Raw genomic sequence first — 20,311 nt, 5'->3', positions numbered from 1 at the left:
AGAGCGTGCAGCACTATACCAAAAAAACAAAAAAAACCATTCCTTACATCTAGGTATTTATTAAACTTATCACCTTCCTATCTTCTTATTAATATGTGTGATTTTCCATGACCTTGAGATGTGATCTATATTTATTAATGGATAGAAAATCACATCCAACCAATGCCTAATAAATATTACCTTATCTTGTTGCAGTCACCCATGCTCTAAATACCACCCCGTCGTAGCTGTGTAGAGCTGTAAGGAGATTTTATGAGCAGTAATTCTGTGAGATTGTGTGAGCAGCAGCTCAAGCAACTATGAATTCGTAATGGTGTTTGTGAGTTTATGATCAGGAGGTGTAATGTTTCAGACTTATGTTATGGTACCTGTGAGTATGAGCTGAAGCATGCGACCAATATAAGTCTGTAATGTTTCAGACTTACGTTATGGTATCTGTGAGTATCTGTGAGTGTGAGTTTGTGATCATGAGGAGGTGTAATGTTTTACATTGATGAATATAAATCTTATGTTTGTTTTCTATTGTTTCACCTCCCTCTATTTCCAAGAAGCATGCCACCAATATTAAACATACTCAAGATTTTGAAACTCGTAACCATAGTAATGAGTAATTATAATTATGAAGATTATAATTCTCGACCTCGACCGTGCACGATTTGTTGGCCGTGGTGTAATTAAAAGTTTTAACGACTTGTAAGGTAATAATGCCGTTTTGATAGCGAGACGACGCTTACAGTCTCTATAAAACATGAAAAACTGTTGTCATCTAACCAAAACTGAGCTAGCACTTGATAATTTGTAGTGAAAAATGGAAATGGAAGCCTTAATCGGAAAGATATTTTCCATAATCGGGTTTATTACATTCGTACAGAGCTATGTTCCCCCACAGGTACGCCAAATCGTGAGACAATGGGTGATGCGCATTTTTGACATCGTAAATCTGTATTGTTGCGTGAGCCTCCCAGAATTCAAAGGAAAGCACGGATGGAACATGAACGAGCTGTACACGGACGCGGAAGAGTACGTGAAAACTCTGGAAAGCGCGGCGGAAGTTCGCAATCTAACGGCGTATCGAGGCGTGAATGCGAGAGAGTTGGGCATCTCTCCCGACACAGACCAACTCATCCACGACTCATTCAGAGGAGTGAGAATATGCTGGACCCAACACACCATACAGAAAATGGTGGACAAAGAAACCGTTGAAAGGCACGCCTATACTCTCAAAATGAACAAACTAGACCAGAACCTCCTCAAGGCCTATTTGAACCACGTATCCGAAAAGGCGGCGGAGCATAAACTGGGCAAAAGGGAACTCAAATTATATACCAATAGTGGATTTTACGCCATTCGTGGACAAGGATGGAATAGCATGCCTTTCAAGCACCCATCTACTTTTCATACGCTCGCACTCGATCCATCCATAAAGAAAACAATTATCAATGATCTTGATCGATTTAAGGCCGGAAAAGATTTCTACAGACAGATCGGTCGCGCCTGGAAACGGGGTTACCTTCTTCATGGCCCTCCCGGAACGGGAAAGTCCAGCTTAATTGCCGCCGTGGCAAACTACATGAAATATGACATCTATGATCTTGAACTCACTAAGGTCTCTCATAACCAGGAGCTCCGCGCCCTTCTTACTCAGACCAGTGAAAAGGCCATCATTGTTATCGAGGACATTGACTGCTCCATCGATCTTACGGATAGAGAGTCGAAGGAGAAGGCCACAGAAAGCAAGCTGCGAAGTCAACTTACGCTTTCTGGCTTGCTCAATTTTACGGATGGATTGTGGTCTTGCTGCGGTGAGGAGCGTATTATTATCTTTACTACTAACCACCCTGAACATCTCGATCCCGCTCTTTTTAGATCTGGGAGAATGGATGTCCACATTGAACTCTCTTACTGCAACTTCGCAGTTTTTAAAATTCTCGCTTTCAGTTATTTGAGAATTGAAGCGCACGAACTTTATCCTTTGGTGGAGGAGAAGATCTCCGGGGCCGAAATGACTCCTGCTGAAATTATAGAAATTCTGATGAGTAAAGTGGACACTCCTGACAAAGCAGTGAGCAATGTGATTAGTGCCCTGGATGCCAAGATTCAGGAAAAACAGACTCTACGTCAATCTCAATCTTCCCAAACGGAGAAGGAAGAAAAATACGTCACGAAGGAAGAGATACATCCTGAAAATGAACCCATAGAAGGCTTTTAAAAGTTGGGTTTGCCACTGTAGATGCACGTCTTTACCTGAGTGCATGGCCCTCCGTATCACCTCGAACAGAGTTTCTTTCAATGGATAGGTGGATACGATATCATATAAAACTTAAAAAATATATTTTAATATTGCATATTTCATTATATAACAATTCTAATATATTTTATTGTAGATAGAACATTATTATTTTAAATTATTTTTTTATGTTTTTAAATAATAAGCGATGTGTTGTTCTAAATCACTTATCATGAAATATTGATCAATCAAGATTGATTAAAAAGTTATGCAATTGAATCTTGACAAAACATCACGTAATTTAAATTCTTATCCACTGTTTAATTGTTGATCTAATTTAGAGAAATAAACATTCAAAACCTTTGTTCATAATAACACATTATTAAAACATGCGTATCAAAATATAAAAGAGAATAGTCTCATCAAAGGCAATAACTATTCAATGAGTTAATTATATTCTATCAAATTATTAAATTACTTAAATGTTAAAATAAGTTACTTTATAAAATATACGAATGTTCTAATTAGGCTAAGAATTGGACTTAATTTGAACACGTGGGACTGAAATTATTCTTGCTTTTGTGTTTAAGAAACTAAAATGTCGCATGATAAGGAAAATAGGAAATTAAGTATAGTTTGACGTTTATATGAAAATATAAATTAGATTAGAATTTATGTGTGTTTTAATCATAAGTGCATTGAAAACTATGAACAAACTAAATGACAAAGAAAAAGTAATAAGTGTATCCTATGTATATCAGAGAGAAAATATATATTAAGGTACAAATGAATAATACAATATAAAATACTAAAATGAATTTGAAAATAAAACAAAACCATCCTAAGGAGTGGTGTCTAATGGGCTATAAAAAGTTAATAATTAAAGTATCAAAAGAATTGAAAATAAATTATTAAATTTTTGAGTGATGTAGAAGTGTAGGAGGATTTATAATGAAACATAAATGTTTGAGAAATAAAAAAATGAATATAAGTTCAAAATATGAATTGTATAAAAGCTATTTTGGGTTATAAATAAGGAAAGGATTATTGGGGAGACGGATTAAATAAATCTTTGAGAAAAATGCATCGAACAAAGCTCTTTGAAAATAATCAAATCAATATATATCACAAGAAGTTGGGGTGATGTTATAAATGTCTACATAATCAGACATCCAAAAGAAAGAATTTGAATTCCAAGATGATAAACTATGAATTAATTAAAAATAATAATGAATAGGACATAAGTACAAAGGTAAAAAATTAAAATTGAGCATAAAATGGGAAATTAGGATTGAGATTAGAGGCATCAACATAAATACATTTTAGAAAGTTTAAACTAAATACATGAAGAATAAAACCATTATCAATTAATATATGTATTCAATGATCACAATATTAATGTGAATTATGAAAAGAGGAATATTTGCTTGTTGAAATTTGATCAGGTTACTATAAAGATAATCAACTAAAGTAGTTATTTTCAGTGGTATTGGCATAAGAAGACACTTGTACCATTTGCAAGGATTTTTTAAGAAATTCACTATACAAGAAGATGAGACCTTTTAACATCCCATAGAGAATCATTTTCATGTAGTTTCTAGCTACTTAATATTTAATAGAATAGTATAATTAAAAATATGTTACAAATACTTGATAATAATATACCATTTAAGGAAATAACCTCATGTATTTTGATGGTGATACCTCTAATAGTATTTAGTATGAACATAATATTCAGTATGATGATAATAAGTAAACTCTACCTCTTATATATACCATATCTATGCCTTGGATGCAACTCAAGCTGATTTAATTAGTTATGTAATATTATATTAATGACCATATAACTTAAAGACATTAGATTTCCATAGTTCATGTTTATTAATTTCAGAGCTTTTGGATTTAGCTGTGTGTTTTATTCTTACATCAATGTTTCGAATCATACTCTATGATTCATCATAATGATGGAGAGTTGGAGAAGAGAATGATATCATCCCCACCTCTAACATTACAAGTGATGAAATTTTTAAAATCATTGAAAACCATAGAACACATATGTTCTAGGAGAGAAGTTATCTTAGGTTAGACAAGAATATTTTGCACATGAGATCTTAAATTTGCCACCCTATCCATTCACATTTTGCCTTCCCTAAAGGTATTCTCAAGTATACTGTACACTAGTCTCATCATATTGAGATGATACTCAAGGATAAGATAACTAATATATTATTTGATGGTGGCTTTACCATTCACCATCATAATGAAATTTCTAGAATATTCTTTATAACTATGATCATGAAAGTCACAGTTGGATTACTAGTCGACCAAATGAATTGCATGGGCAAATATCATCAAGCCTTTCTTGCCCCTTAGGATGTCACTCTAACTCTCCATCGTTATGATGAATCATAGAGTATGATTCAAAATATTGATGCAAGAATTTTAACACACACTCAAATCTAGAAGCTCTGAAATTAATTATATAACTTAGTTTAGTTTTAAGGTAATCAAATTTTAGCTACTCATTTCCCCATGAACCTGTAGGATTGATTTTATAGTATGCCACCCTTTTTAGAGAATTTCATTATTCTCAAAAGTGATTAAATATAGATATTGTTGCATAAAAAACTTCATCTTCTCATACTTCTTGTTCTAATGCTTCTTAATTTACTTCTTATAATCATTTTCTTTCTTAAATATTTTCTTCTTCTTCTTCCCAAGTATTGTTTTAAAGAACCATGTGATAATATTCTCTATATCCATATCTAGAAATTATTTATCTAATTAGTCATCTTAGACCTTAGTTGGTTGAAAACAAAATTTTATGGCTCAACTAAAGGGAGCCAAAATTGAGGAAGAGGAAGTGACATCCTTATGGGCGAGAAAGGCTTGATGATATTTGCCCATGTAATTCATTTGGGGGACTATTAATCCAACTATGACTTACACGATGATAGTTATAAAGGATATTCTAGAAATTTTATTATGACGGTGAATGGTAAAGCCACCATCAAATAATATATTAGTTATATTATCCTTAAGTATCACCTCAATATTATGATACTAGTGTACAATATACTCAAGCATACCTTCAAGGAAGGTAAAATGTCAACAAATAGGGCGGCAAATTTAGGATCTCATGTGTAAAATATTCTTGTCTAAACTAAGATAACTTCTCTCATAGAACATGTGTGTTCTATGGTTTTCAATGATTTTAAAATTTTCATCACCTGTAATGTTAGAGGCAAGGATGATATCATTGTCTATAGTAGTGCTTCACATACTTTATTACTCTACAATTTATGATTATCTATGATTTGTTGGGCATTTGGTGGAATTGATTATGTGTTGTATTGATCTTTTGTCATCGATGCCAACACTAGTTATTTTGATGCTTTACTGGCACACTTTTGGTCCCTGTACGCTGAGTGGTTTTTGGTTAACTTAGATCTGGCATGATCTAGTTGACTCCGGTATAATCTGGTGATGGAATTCACTTGTTCATAATGCTTATACTCATATTTGGATGGTTGGTTACCAGTAGTCCCTGATCCTGATTCAGATGAGAAAAGGTTATTATTAAAAGTATTCATACTCTGGAATGGGGGTTTTGAGCCCACCGCAGTGCGAAAATCCATGGCTGGAGGTACTTGCGAGTCCTTACCACCATTACTCATCATCGGAGATCCGAAAAATTAAACAAGATTAAAAAGGCCCACACCCCAAACGGCCACTCGGGAGAGCACGGAGCCCTCGACCCCACCACCCCCAAAGCCCACCATAAGAGGGAGCCTGCCGAAACCCCTAACCCCCTGAAATCCCACGGCCCGCAGCAGCCCCAAAGCCCAACTGCTCGCAGACACCGCTCCACCTGTAGCCTCCCTTTTCACCCACCACTCCCTCCGCGAACCCTGCCCAACCCCACCTACAACTCCACACCCTCGTCGCGCCTGCACTTTCCTCCCCTTGACGACCCACCTACAGCTCCGCCTCCCTCGAGCTAGGGCATCGAAGCCCTAGCTCAGCCGCCCGCGAGAGCCTGCACGCACGCCATCCCCCAATTTTTCAACCGAAATGAAAAACCCCAGTATAAGATATATATTAAATACAAATTTTATTTATAATATTATTTGACTTTAAAAAATATATACAAGTAAATAATATAAATTTTTAAATAAATATATATTTTTTAAAATTATTTATTTAAAACCAAAAAAATAATGTTTATTAATTATTTTTGACATTACATATTTGTATTTTTAATAATATTATGTTTTTGATAAATATAATTATTTTTAACATTATATATTTATATTTTTAATATGTTTATTTTTTATTATTTTTAATAGTTATATTAATTTTCTATAATTAATGTTATTGTCTATTATATATTGATTTGAATAACCAATATTTTTCACTCTAATTATATATAATATTGTATTATTTTAATTTTATAGATTTGGTAATTTACAATAGATATCTAATTAATTTTTACTATTTATAATTTTGTATGTGTACATATATATTATAACTATATTATATAATTTAATATATTATTATATGTAATCTTAAAAATAGTTTAAAAAAATAAAAAATTCCAAACAAAAAGAAATGTAAAATGTTAAAATTAAAAAGTTTTTAATCCAGAACTTTTTTAATTTTTTAAATTGTACCACAGATGGTACTATTTTCTGCCTTGTTTCTACCCATGAACTGCAGCGTACGAAGGCACCGGAAGCAGTGAAAGAGGAGGTGCAGTTTATGGGGCTGCAGAGCCAATGCCCATTCTAAGCGTTGACTGCTTAGGTGGCCGGGCTCACTCAACAGAGATTTCCCGTTCATAGCGTTTCTTTTTACAACTTTGTTTGTTTCCACCGTTATTTCGCCTAATGTCCGTTCCCTCCCCTCCATCCCATCCAAATAAGAGTCGCCGTTAACTTTGAATTTGAATGTCGATCCCGCCCAAAACTTTGAAATATTTTTCGCATTTGTCTCACCGCTACCAGTTGCATGCCATAGCTTCTGAGGTATTTTCAGGGCCTTTCTTTCTTTATGCAAATAGATTTTTCAACAGATAGAAGACATGGGTATCCTCACGATGCAATTCATTTAACAAGTTTGCATATCAATCAATTTTATTTTCCAGCGTACTACTCACCTCTCCCAAAATGGGAGTTTTGGAACATGGTATCGGTATCCATGAAAGCATAACAAAAGAGAGATTACTATGAGAGGTTGCAGCTGGAAAGACAACACACGAACTGTTTGACCAGATGCCTCAAAGAAATGTGGTATCATGGATGATATGATTGCAGGATATGCACAAATTGAATTTGTTAAATAGGATTCAGAAACTCTCAACCAAATGCGATTGGTGGGTGTAAACCTAGACTCCACAACCTTTGCCAGTATCGTCACAACCTGTGCAAAAATGGGAGCTTTAAAACAGGGTATGGGGATCCATCACCGCGTAAATGATAGAGGAACTCTGTCATATGTTGTAGCTGCAACTTCCCTGGTAGGTATGCATGCAAAATGTGTTGGCTTTGACAAGGCACGTGAATTGCTTGACAGAATGGCTCAAATAATTATTTGAGAGAGTGGCATGGTATCTAGATATACAAAATGTCTTCTTAGGTTCATGGAGAATCTTAAATATTTAAAAGATTTATTCAATACTATCAATCTAAACTTAATGGCACAAACAATATCAATCAAAGAAAATCTATGGCATTCAAATCTTTTGAGTGGAAGAGTATTGACAGTTAGAAGAGCAATGCTGCCAACAAATACTATCATATTCTTATTTCAAATGTAATATTGTTTCATGGTATTGGTGAATTCCTTGTCATTAATAAGGATATAGATATTAAACATAAATATGAACGAGATATCAGCATTGACATTGTGTCAATTAAATCTTTTGATGAGATCCATACCAAGTGCTTCTAAAATGGCAGTCACAATCTCACCATCTTTGAAGAACAATTTTTTCTTAATCTAGCTTTGTTGATCTCCACCAAGATGACCATCTACTATAATTCACCACCAAAGTGAATTAGCAACTCCATTGTGAATGTTTTAGTACCACAAAAAGCCTAGAAAGGAGATAAAGAGTGAAATAAATGATCATATAGCTAAAGAGTGTGCAGCATCTAACAAAAATATAATTAGATGAAAACCCTCTTGAGCTAAACCAAATGTGTGGGAAGTATCACTCCAACATAAAAATTAATTTATACATGACGTCAAAGAATGCACACAAAAGGTGGAATCATTGTACAAACATCTAGATTAAATGTGCTATTAATCCCATATTTTGCTAAGGCTGAGCCAACCATCGATTGAAATGTGTAAAAATTAAAGATGTTAAATTACCTAGTATAACGCAAGCTTCATTCAATGTGATTTTTATTCTTCAATTAGTAGAGCGTCTTTTCTATTTACATAAAATGATGACCATGAAATTGCCCTTAATTATTATCGTGTTATTTTTACATGATTTAAATAATAATAAGTCATATAAAAGAGCTTCAACTTCCATGAAACTATTTTGGACTGTTTTCACCTTTAGGTAGCTAAATTTCTCAAGTCATTTTTTTTTGGGGGGACTCTAGATTTTATTTTCTTTGCTTGGAAATCTATTAGTTTTGAGATAAAATTTGTCTCCTTCATGAATTTATCCTAATTCATCCCTCTAACAATGATTAATTTATTGAGAGTGTTTAGTTCTATTTTAATTAGCCTTCTTTTTCAACATGATGTTCTTAAAAATTTGTATTATTATTCTAATCTTTGTGGATGTTCCTATGACTATAAGCTTTATTGGAACACACATCTTGGTGCTTCTTATTTTTAGAAGATCATTTCACCAATGTTTGATAAGATCTATAAAGGATTGATCTTAAAACTACATAATTTTAAACGTGTACCTTTTATTTATTCTCATCGTGACCTGTATCTTTAGAATTGTCCCTCACTTATCCTTAAAGGAGCATCAAATTTTATCTTCTAGACATAGTATTCTAGTGTAGGTGTCATCCCACTAATCATATGCCTACACCATACATGACACACATCCATCCATGCAGTGTCACATATCACTTTATCATAATGAGCACCTATGTTGAACTTTACCAAATATTTTTCTACTATAATATCTCATCTCACTACTACAACCATTTAATCTTGTATAGCTGCGACTACTTCATCCAACCTATGTCAATATCTTCTATCATTTTTGTGCACACTAAATTATCCATACTCATTACTCCTTGTTCTATACTCATAATCTCCATCGTAAGAAATTTACAGTAAACAATTACATTTTTTTTTTTTACTTTTATTGAACTCATAAATAGTTAGAGATTTTATATTTTATTTGAACTCAAATTAAAATTTAATATTATATATTATTGAATCACAAATAATTACATATTCAATTTCTAAGATTTATATTTATAATTAATTAATTTACAATTTAAAACTAATTAGTTTATTTTTAATATTAAAGATAGTTTACTCTTTGTCAATATTGAAAGTGAAGTATATGTTCAAGAGGACTACTAATATAGAATTTAGCAATAATTTGGAGGGAGAAGTTTATTTAATTTTACTTTAAAGAAAATTTATATTATGTATTTTTTGGGAGTTTGTATTAGTTTTTGAGAAGTTGGATGGAAATTATAGGTGAAGAGATTCAAGTTGGAAGTTTATTAATTAATTAAAGGAAAACAATAGATTATAGAGAATTTTAAAAGCTATGTTCTCAAGTTTTTTATTTTAATTTTTTTTTGTTCTATTTTATATTTTTTTGGTTTATTTTTTTATCAATTTTGTTTGAGTTATATCATCATGACTTATTGTACTTTTGATTTATCTTTATTTCTTGTATGAATAAGAACCTGAACAAACATACCACTAATAAATCTAAAAAATATAGAAAAAGCTTTTTTAATGAGAGGATACTTAAGTCATATAATTTTGTTTTCTTTTATTTACTTTTTTTACTTGTTTGAAACAATTTTTTTATGAAATCTTTTTCAAAGTTTAGTATTTTAATAGAATTATATGATTGTGTCTTATTGTATTTTTTATGTATCTTTGTTTCTTATATGAATAAGAACCCCAACAAACCTATTACTTATAGATAAAGGGAAGACCTATAACAATTGCCCCTTCGCTATTATTAATTTTTTTAACAACTAGTTCTAGCTTATGTGATCAAACATCTTCCATTTAACTTAGAAATGGTGACTTTATAACTTTTGCAAGCACAATCATGAAAACAAATCTACACCACCATTCATTTGCCTTCTAGAAATTGGTATGCTCCCAAAATTAGGGCCATGTCTAGATCTAAACCTAAACCTTAAGGGATCATTTGAGATGGCCCTAGGTACCTAGATATCATTTTTAGGAGCTAGTGGCTATGTTGTTCATACACGAATGATAGAGAGAATTAATCATCTCCGCTTGTATTAGATTTTTAAATTTTTTACCTTTAAATAATGACAATTCTTTAAAAATTTGCTTTGAAATTAGTTAAGTTACAATGGAGTGATGATAAACATATTCAAATCCTACATGTTGGTTTCATATCAATCATTAGTATATAAAACACAACCACATGGGGATCACATCACTCCAACATCTCATTTTCACAAAGTGGTTGGCTCACTCATACATCAATTAACACAAAAGGTTACTAGCCTATACACATATCATAGGTATAATAATGACTAGACCATACAAACATCAAAAGTAGAATAGTGGGTAGCTTATACACACATTGATACAATGTGAATGAATAAAAAACACAAGTTCACATAAACAACTACTAAAATGGGAGTGGATATAGTCTATTACATGCATAATCCAATAACCCAATTCACAATCACATAAGCTTGTAAGTATATCCTCTCTAAAAATGGAATTTTTGTGAATCCCATGCTACAAAATGGATCCCATCACTTTCCTTTCTTGTAGAGATAGTTTTAATCAACCTAAATCCTTTGCATTTGGGAGGCTTGCTACTCTACTTAGAATGGTGACATAATCTCTTCCATCCTTATGTAGGTAGGCTTTGTGAATAATCTTTATCTGCTCCAACTGATTAGTTTTCTTGGACTTGTCAAGTAGATGCTCATTGATATGGACCATTTGGTTATTCTCCTCTACAAAATACTGTTATCCATGAGTGATTTCCACCTTAGCATATGTATCATATTTAGGAATGTGGAAGATAACTTCAATTGCATCAAGAGAGATATCTAAAATGATGTATCCTAATGGGTCATAATCCCTTCTCTCATTTGAATTGTAGTTTATTGCACATTCCACGACCAAGTCTATAGGCTGCAAGGAAACAAGAAATCTAGCTATTTTCCCTAACCTTGAGTAAACCAAAGATATAGCCCCTAAAGGTCCTCATGTTTGGCTCTGACATTCGCCTTAGGAACTCATCTAGGTTTATATGTCTTAGATCAGTGTTTGTGATCTCCCTATCTAGTATGTGCAATTTAGTAGGACAAATATAATCATTGAATTTGTATTTCATTGGGATGACCTTTTGTTGAGACATTAACAACTCTACACAAAATGTCTTGAATTAGGAGTCTTTATTGAATGTAAAAAAATACTACACTACTAATGAAAACATTTTATTGAAAGCAGAGACTAACTAAGCATTGAAAGCAACTAAGCCACTGACTATCTAATATTCATATCTTTACCCAATAAATAAACCTTTGTATTTGAGCGGTTGAGGATGGCAACATCCTTGATCCTACTTTGAAGTATATAGGAGAAACCTCATGTGTCAAGGACATTGAAATACCCACAAAAATTATGTATAAAGTGATCAAGGGTCGAGGATGTTGGTGTTCTCAATCCCCGATACCATCATTCAATCATCTATCAAAAGGTTTATAAGTCTATTTAAAAAAATGAAATATGGGGAATAGTTTCGTTTATTGACAAACAACTGAAAATAAAACTAAGGAAAAAAACAAATGAAGTATATGCATAGCTTGTTTATAAGCTTTCCTTCAGACACAAGATTGAAGTAAGGATGTCATCAAAGGTTGTGGAGCCTACCTTTACTTCTACCAATTACTATTTCTCAAATTATCATGAGCCATTTTGAACGAAACTAGTTTTGAGAATATCCTACCTACCAAGGTAGTTTATGTAGCCCCCTATACTTTTTTAGGTTCCAGCCATTGTCCATGGTTGCTCCTCCTACTTGCCTTCTTTCACAATTGTCTTTGTATATCTCCTTACAATCGAAGCATAAAGACCGGATATCAAACATTATTTCATAAAATTGAAGCAAAAAGACTAGATAGCCAAGGGGAAGGATGCCATGTTTTATTAATAGCATGATAAACCCCCCTTTTCTCTCATGCCATCACTAGTTAATGTGAATTGTAGGAGGTCATCCAAATTTCTTCTCCCTTTCTTCTACATTCATTTATTTTTATTAGTTAATATTAATTAATATGTTATCCACTAAATATAAAAGTAGAATACTTTCTTAAATCTAGAAATGATTAAAAATAATTAAAATAATATCCTAAATTGGTGCATAAGCAGCCAATTTGCAAGAAAATTAATAAACATGAGTAAAGTTGAATCTTCATTTAAAAAGAGAGAATGATTGGGAGTGGTGGATGGGAGTGGGAGATGTTGTACAATGAAGGTGAACAATATGACAATGCAATGGCAATTAGTATCATAATGGGTTGTAGTCAAGGAATTCTTTTGGACATCTCAAAGTCATCATTTGTATCAAAAATGAAAAGAAGGTGTTAGCAATATGAAGATGCAATTAAAGTCAAAATCATACATGGGCATGGTCAAGGGAATCACATGTGAGAAAGTATTCAAATCATATATCTAGATTCAATCAATTTAGAAATTAGAATTCTAAAGAGCTCATAGAAACAAATGACTCTTTCACAATAGGATAATTTGAAGATGATATTGAGGAAGATGATAAATATTGAAATAGAAAGTGATGATGGTTCTAAAGAAGAAAAAGAAGATGAGAAGCATGGCTTTATCTTTGTATATAAAAACATAATCATCAAAAATATTCATCCAAGTTTTTTATGCATATTGAAAGGTGCATTTAAATTTGTCTTTATATAGTATATACCCAAGTGAATTAATAACAAAAGGTATTCCTCAATTGACGTTTTCATGACAATCCTTCACCTACTATTTCATTCCTTGTACAACAATTTCTTAACATGCTTAAAAATTTTATGACTATCATATTATATTCGGATATCAAATTGTCATGAAAATGAAGTAATAAATTTACACAAAATAATAAAAAAAATTAATAATGCATAGAAATCCAACAATGAAAACTGATTGAGAGATGACTCTATAACATTATATTAATCCAACTTGGTCCATCAAACTCATGTTTACTTGTTTTGACTTCTAACATATCTCTCAATGACTGTTGAAATTCACAATAAAAAATAAAATCTGATTTGGTTTTCATGACTTTTGGTTTTGCAATGTTTATTTTTTTAACAGTGAAAAAGATATGTAATTATATATGAGCAAGAAAACATTCTAACAAGATCTATTTTAGATAGAAACTTTTTGGTTGAATCTATTTTGAATACATTAATACCATTAAACATTTGACTAAACCAAGTTTAAGATCTTGAATAGACATTCTAAGTGGCCCTTATCCTCAAACCCACCACTATATAAATAAACTAATATATCTTATGTTACTAGTGAAAGCTATCTTATTCTCAAAATCCTAAACATTGTAGTGTGATTCTTTTGATTCAGAACTGATTAGATCACATTAACATGTTACAATATGACTCATTTTTTATAGTTTTTTTAAAACCTATTATAAAGTATGATAGAACTTTAGAATTTCACTCCATCATAAATCTAGATGAATTGAATAAAAAATTTAAATATTTAAAATTCTGTATTGTTTTGGCGCTCCATGAACCTAAGAAGACATCCTCAGCACATTTTGTTAATATCCTGCAATCAGGGCATTTCATGAGGACATATTTCTTTGAGGCATTTTGTCAAACAGTTCACATGCCTTTCCTATGCTTTCGCATTTTGCATATCTAGAAACCATGGCACTCTCAAAAATAAGTCTTCAAGCAGTTCACGTGCCTTGTCGAAGCCAACACATTTTGTATGCATACCTACCAGGGCGGTTGCAGCTACAACATATGACAGACGCGGTGATGGATCCCCATACCCTGTTTTAAAGCTCTCATTTTCGCACAGGTTGTGACGATACTGGCAAAGGTTGTGGAGTCTAGGTTTACACCCACCAATCACATTTGGTTGAGAGTTTCTGAATCCTATTCAACAAATTCAATTTGTGCATATCCTGCAATCATAGCGTCCATGATACCACATTTATTTGAGGCGTCTAGTCAAACAGTTCGTGTGTTGTCTTTCCTGCTGCAACCTCTCATAGTAATCGCCCTTTTCTTATGCTTTGATGGATACCGATACCCTGTTCCAAAACTCCCATTTTGGCAGAGACGAGTAGTACGCTGGAAAATAAAATTGATTGATATGGAAACTAATTGCATCAATTACATCGTGAGGATACCCATGTCTTCTATCTGTTGAAAAATTTACTTGCATAAAGCAAGAAAGACCCTAAAAATACCTCAGAAGCTACCGCATGCAACTGGTAAACACTTGATAATTTGTAGTGAAAAACTGTTGTCATCTAACCAAAACTGAGCAAGCACTTGATAATTTGTAGTGAAAGATGGAAATGGAAGCCTTAATCGGAAAGATATTTTCCATAATCAGATTTATGACATTCGAAAAGAGCTATGTTCCCCCACAGGTACGCCAAATCGTGAGACAATGGGTGATGCTCATTTTTGACTGCGTAAATCTGTGTTGTTGCGTGAGCCTCCCAGAATTCAAAGGAAAGCACGGATGGAACATGAACGAGCTGTACAGGGACGCGGAAGAGTACGTGAAAACTCTGGAAAGCGCGGCGGAAGCTCGCAATCAAACGGCGTATCTAGGCGTCAATACGAGAGAGTTGGGCATCTCTCCCGAAACAGACCAGCTCATCCACGACTCATTCCGCGGAGTGAGAATGTGCTGAACCCAACACACCATACAGAAAATGGTGGAGAAAGAAACCGTTGAAAGACACGCCTATACTCTCAGAATGAACAAACTAGACCAGAACCTCCTCAAGGCCTATTTGAACCACTTATCCGAAAAGGCGGTGGAGCATAAACTGGGCAAAAGGTAACTCAAATTATATACCAACAGTGGATTTTGCGCCATTCGAGGACAAGGATGGAATAGCATGCCTTTCAATCACCCATCTACTTTTCATACGCTCGCACTCGATCCATCCATAAAGAAAACAATTATCAATCCATCGATCTTACGGATAGAGAGTCGAAGGAGAAGGCCACAGATAGCAAGCTGCGAAGTCAACTTACCCTTTCTGGTTTGCTCAATTTTACGGATGGATTGTGGTCATGCTGCGGTGAGGAGCGTATTATTATCTTTACTACTAACCACCCTGAACATCTCGATCCCGCTCTTCTTAGATGTGGGAGAATGGATGTCCACATTGAACTGTCTTACTGCAACTTAGCAGTTTTTAAAATTCTCGCTTTCAGTTATTTGAGAATTGAAGCTCACGAACTTTATCCTTTGGTGGAGGAGAAGATCGCTTCCGGGGCCAAAATGACTCCTGCTGAGATTATAGAATTTCTGATGAGTAAAGTGGACACTCCTGACAAAGCAGTGAGCAATCTGATTAGTGCCCTGGATGCCAAGATTAAAGAAAAACACGCTCTACGTCAATCCGAATCTTCCCAAACGGAGAAGGAAGAAAAATGGGTCACGAAGGAAGAGATAAATCCTGAAAATGATCCAATAGAAGGCATTTAAAAGTTGGGTTTGCCACTGTAGATACACGTCTTTACTTGAGTGCATGGCCCTCCGTATCATTTAGAACAGAGTTTCTTTCAAATTTCACTATACAAGGACGTATCTATAAGAGGTTTAATGGATAGGTAGATAGGATATCATATAAAACTTAAAAAATGTATTTTAATATTGCGTATTTCATTATATAATAATTCAAATATATGTTATTGTAGATAGAACATTATTATTTTAAATTTTTTTTTATGTTTTTAAATAATAAGTGACGTGTTGTTCTAAATCACTTATCATGAAATATTGATCAATCAAGATTGATTAAACAATTATGCAATTGAATCTTAACAAAACATCATGTAATTTCAATTCTTATCCACTATTTAATTGGTGATCTAATTTAGAGAAATAAACTTTCAAAACCTTTGTTCATAATGACACATTATTAAAACATGTGTACCAAAATATAAAAGAGAATAGTCTCATCAAAGACAATAACTATTCAATGAGTTAATTACATTCTACTTAAATGTTAAAATATGTTACTTTATAAAATATATGAATGTTCTAATTAGGTGAAGAATTGGACTTAATTTGAACATGTGGGAGTGAAATTTTTCTTGCTTTTATGTTTAAGAAACTAAAATATCGCATGATAAGGAAAATGGGAAATTAAGTATATTTTGATGTTTATATGTAGTTAATATAAATTAGATTAGAATTTATGTGTGTTTTAATCATAAGTGCATTGAAAACTATGAACAAACTAAATGACAAAGAAAAAGTAATAAGTGTATCCTATGTATATGAGAGAGAAAATATATATTAAGATAAAAATGAATAATACAATATAAAATACTAAAATAAAATTGAAAGTAAAACAAAACCATCCTAAGGAGTGGTGTCTAATGGGCTATAAATAGTTCATAATTATAGTATCAAAAGAACTGAAAATAAATTATAAAAATTTTGAGTAATGTAGAAGTGTAGGAGGATTTATAATGAAAAATAAATGTTTGAGAAATAAATAAAATGAATATAAGTTCAAAATATGAATTGTATAAAAGCTATTTTGGGGTATAAATAAGGAAAGGATTATTGGGGAGAAGCATTAAATAAATCTTTGAGAAAAATGCATCGAACAAAGCTCTTTGAAAATAGTCACATCAATATATATCACAAGAAGTTGGGGTGATGTTATAGATGTCTACATTATCAGACTTATCCAAAAGAAAGAATTTGAATTCCAAGATGATAAATTATGAATGAATTAAAAAATAATAATGAATAGGACATAAGTACAAAAGTAAAAATATAAAATTCAGCATAACATGGGAAATTAGGATTGAGATTAGAGGCATCAACATGAATTCATTTTAGAAAGTTTAAACTAAATACATGAAGAATAAAACCATTATCAATTAATATATGTATTCAATGATCGCAATATTAATGTGAATTATGAAAAGAGGAATATTTTCTTGTTGAAATTTGATCAAGTTACTTTAAATATAATCAACTAAAGTTGTTATTTTCAGTGGTATTAGCATAAGAAGACACTTGTACCATTTGCGAGGATGTTTTAAGAAATTTACTATACAAGAAGATGAGATTTTTTAACATCCCATAGAGAATCATTTTCATGTCGTTTCAAGCTACTTAATATATAATAAATAATATAATAGAAAATATGTTACAAATACTTGATAATAATATACCATTTAAGGAAGTAACCTAAAATGTATTTTAATGGTGATACCTCTAATAGTATTTAGTATGAAGATAATATTGAATATGATGATAATAAGTAAACTCCACCTCTAATATATACCATATCTATGCCTTAGATGCAAATCAAGCTGATTTATTTACTTATGTAAGATTATATTAATGACCATATAACTTAAAGACATTAGATTTCCACAGTCCATGTTTATTAATTTCAGAGCTTTTGGATTTAGCTTTGTGTTTTATTCTTGCATAAATGTTTCGAAGCATACTCTATGATTCATCATAATGATGGAGAGTTGGAGAAGAGAATGATATCATCCCCGCCTCTAACTTTATAGGTGATGAATTTTTTAAAATCATTGAAAACCATAGAACACACATGTTCTAGGAGAGAAGTTATCTTAGTTTAGACAAGAATATTTTGCACATGAGATCTTAAATTTGCCACCCTATCCGTTGACATTTTACCTTCCTTGAAGGTATGCTTGAGTATACTGTACACTAGTCTTATCATATTGAGGTTATACTCAAGGATAAGATAACTAATATATTATTTGATGGTGGGTTTACCATTCACCATCATAATGAAATTTCTAGAATATCCTTTATAACTATCATCATGAAAGTCATAGTTGGATTACTAGTCACCCAAATGAACTACATGGGCAAATATCATTAATTCTTTGTTTCCCCTTAGGATGTCACTCCAACTCTCCATCGTTATGATGAATCATAGAGTATGATTCAAAATATTGATGCAAGAATATTTAACACACAGTCAAATCTAGAAGCTCTGAAATTAATTATATAGCTTAATTTAGTTTTAAGGTAATCAAATTTTAGCTACTCATTACCCCATAAACCTATAGGATTAATTTTGTAGTATGCCACCCTTTTTATAGAATTTTATTATTCTCAAAAGTGATTAAATATAGATTTTGTTGCATAAAAATATTCATCTTCTCATACTTCTTATTCTAATGCTTCTTAATTTACTTCTTATAATCATTTTCTTTCTTAAATATTTTATTCTTCTTCTTCCCAAGTATTGTTTTAAAGAACCATGTGATAATATTCTCTATATCCATATCTAGAAATTATTTGTCTAATTAGTCATCTTAGACCTTAGTTGGTTCAAAACAAACTTTGATGGCTCAACTAGAGGGAGCCAAAATCGAGGAAGAGGGAGTGACATCCTTAGGGGCGAGAAAGGCTTGATGATTTTTGCCCATCAAATTCATTTGGAGGACTATTAATCCAACTATGACTTAAACGATGATAGTTATAAAGGATATTCTAGAAATTTCATTATGATGGTGAATGGCAAAGCCACCATCAAATAATATATTAGTTATATTATCCTTGAGTATCACCTCAATATGATGAGACTAGTGTACAATATACTCAAGCATACCTTCAAGGAAGCTAAAATGTCAACAGATACAGTGGCAAATTTAGGATCTCATGTATAAAATATTCTTGTCTAAACTAAGATAACTTCTCTCCTAGAACATGTGTGTTCTATGGTTTTCAATGATTTTAAAAATTTCATCACCTGTAATGTTAGAGGCAGGGATGATATCATTGTCTATAATAATGCCTCACATACTTTGTTACTCTGGAATTTATGATTATTTATGATTTTTTGGCCATTTGGTGGAATTGATTTGTGTTGCATTGATGTTTTGTCATTGATGCCCACACTAGTTGTTTTGATGCTTTATTGGCACCGTTCTGGTCCCAGTAGGTTGAGTGGTTTTTGGTTAACTTAGATATTGCATGGTCTGGTTGACTTTGGTATAATCTGGTGATGGAATTGACTTGTTCATAATGCTTATACTCATATTTGGTCAATTGGTTTTGGTCTGGTGATTGCATGGTATACTGGTTACTATGAAGATTGAATTCTGGTTCCTACGAGGGTTTCACCAGCAGATCTTTTGGTGGAGATCTTTGATGTATTTCATTATTGGTGTTGGTGCAACTTCTGATGAAGTTTTAGGATGTTGCTAGTAATAATGGTTGAGACTTGACGTTTGGAGATCATTGCTAAAGCGTGTGGACCTATACATGGTCTTGGTTGATCTAGGTTATGAACCGACATTAATGTAGCATGTGGATAGGACCTATTGTTTTATTTCTGGGATGTCTTATGTGTTGGATATTATTTATTTTCAGTCTAAGGCCGATATGGTTTGTAATTATGTAATTGGTTTATTATTTTGTGGCCAACCTGATTGTTTATGGTCGAGGGTTTGTATAAATAAGAATGTAAGATCTCATTGTAGATCATCATGGTTATTATAAGAGGTCATGGTCAAGGAATATAATGTGTGAATAATATAATATCATTCAGGTAGAGGAGTTGGTCAACCATTGGAGATCGAATTGGGTTTGTAAGAGGATTTAGTCCTCCGGTAT

The 20,311-nt window shown here is 32.5% G+C and overlaps 1 protein-coding gene across 1 annotated transcript; it reads left to right on the top strand.

Moving 5' to 3' along the window:
- The first annotated feature begins 808 nt into the window (after positions 1-808).
- LOC131875922 (AAA-ATPase At3g50940-like) lies at positions 809-16,168 on the top strand. The gene is made up of 6 exons (XM_059220652.1): positions 809-2,041; positions 2,111-2,201; positions 5,769-5,873; positions 6,947-7,063; positions 15,169-15,355; positions 15,664-16,168. The coding sequence occupies exons 1-6, from the start codon at positions 809-811 to the stop codon at positions 16,166-16,168; spliced, it is 2,238 nt and encodes a 745-aa protein (XP_059076635.1).
- Positions 16,169-20,311: the final 4,143 nt, after the last annotated feature.

Source organism: Cryptomeria japonica, chromosome 5 (assembly GCF_030272615.1).
Source record: "Cryptomeria japonica chromosome 5, Sugi_1.0, whole genome shotgun sequence".
NCBI lineage: Eukaryota > Viridiplantae > Streptophyta > Pinopsida > Cupressales > Cupressaceae > Cryptomeria > Cryptomeria japonica.
This window is presented reverse-complemented; position numbering and strand designations above follow the sequence as displayed.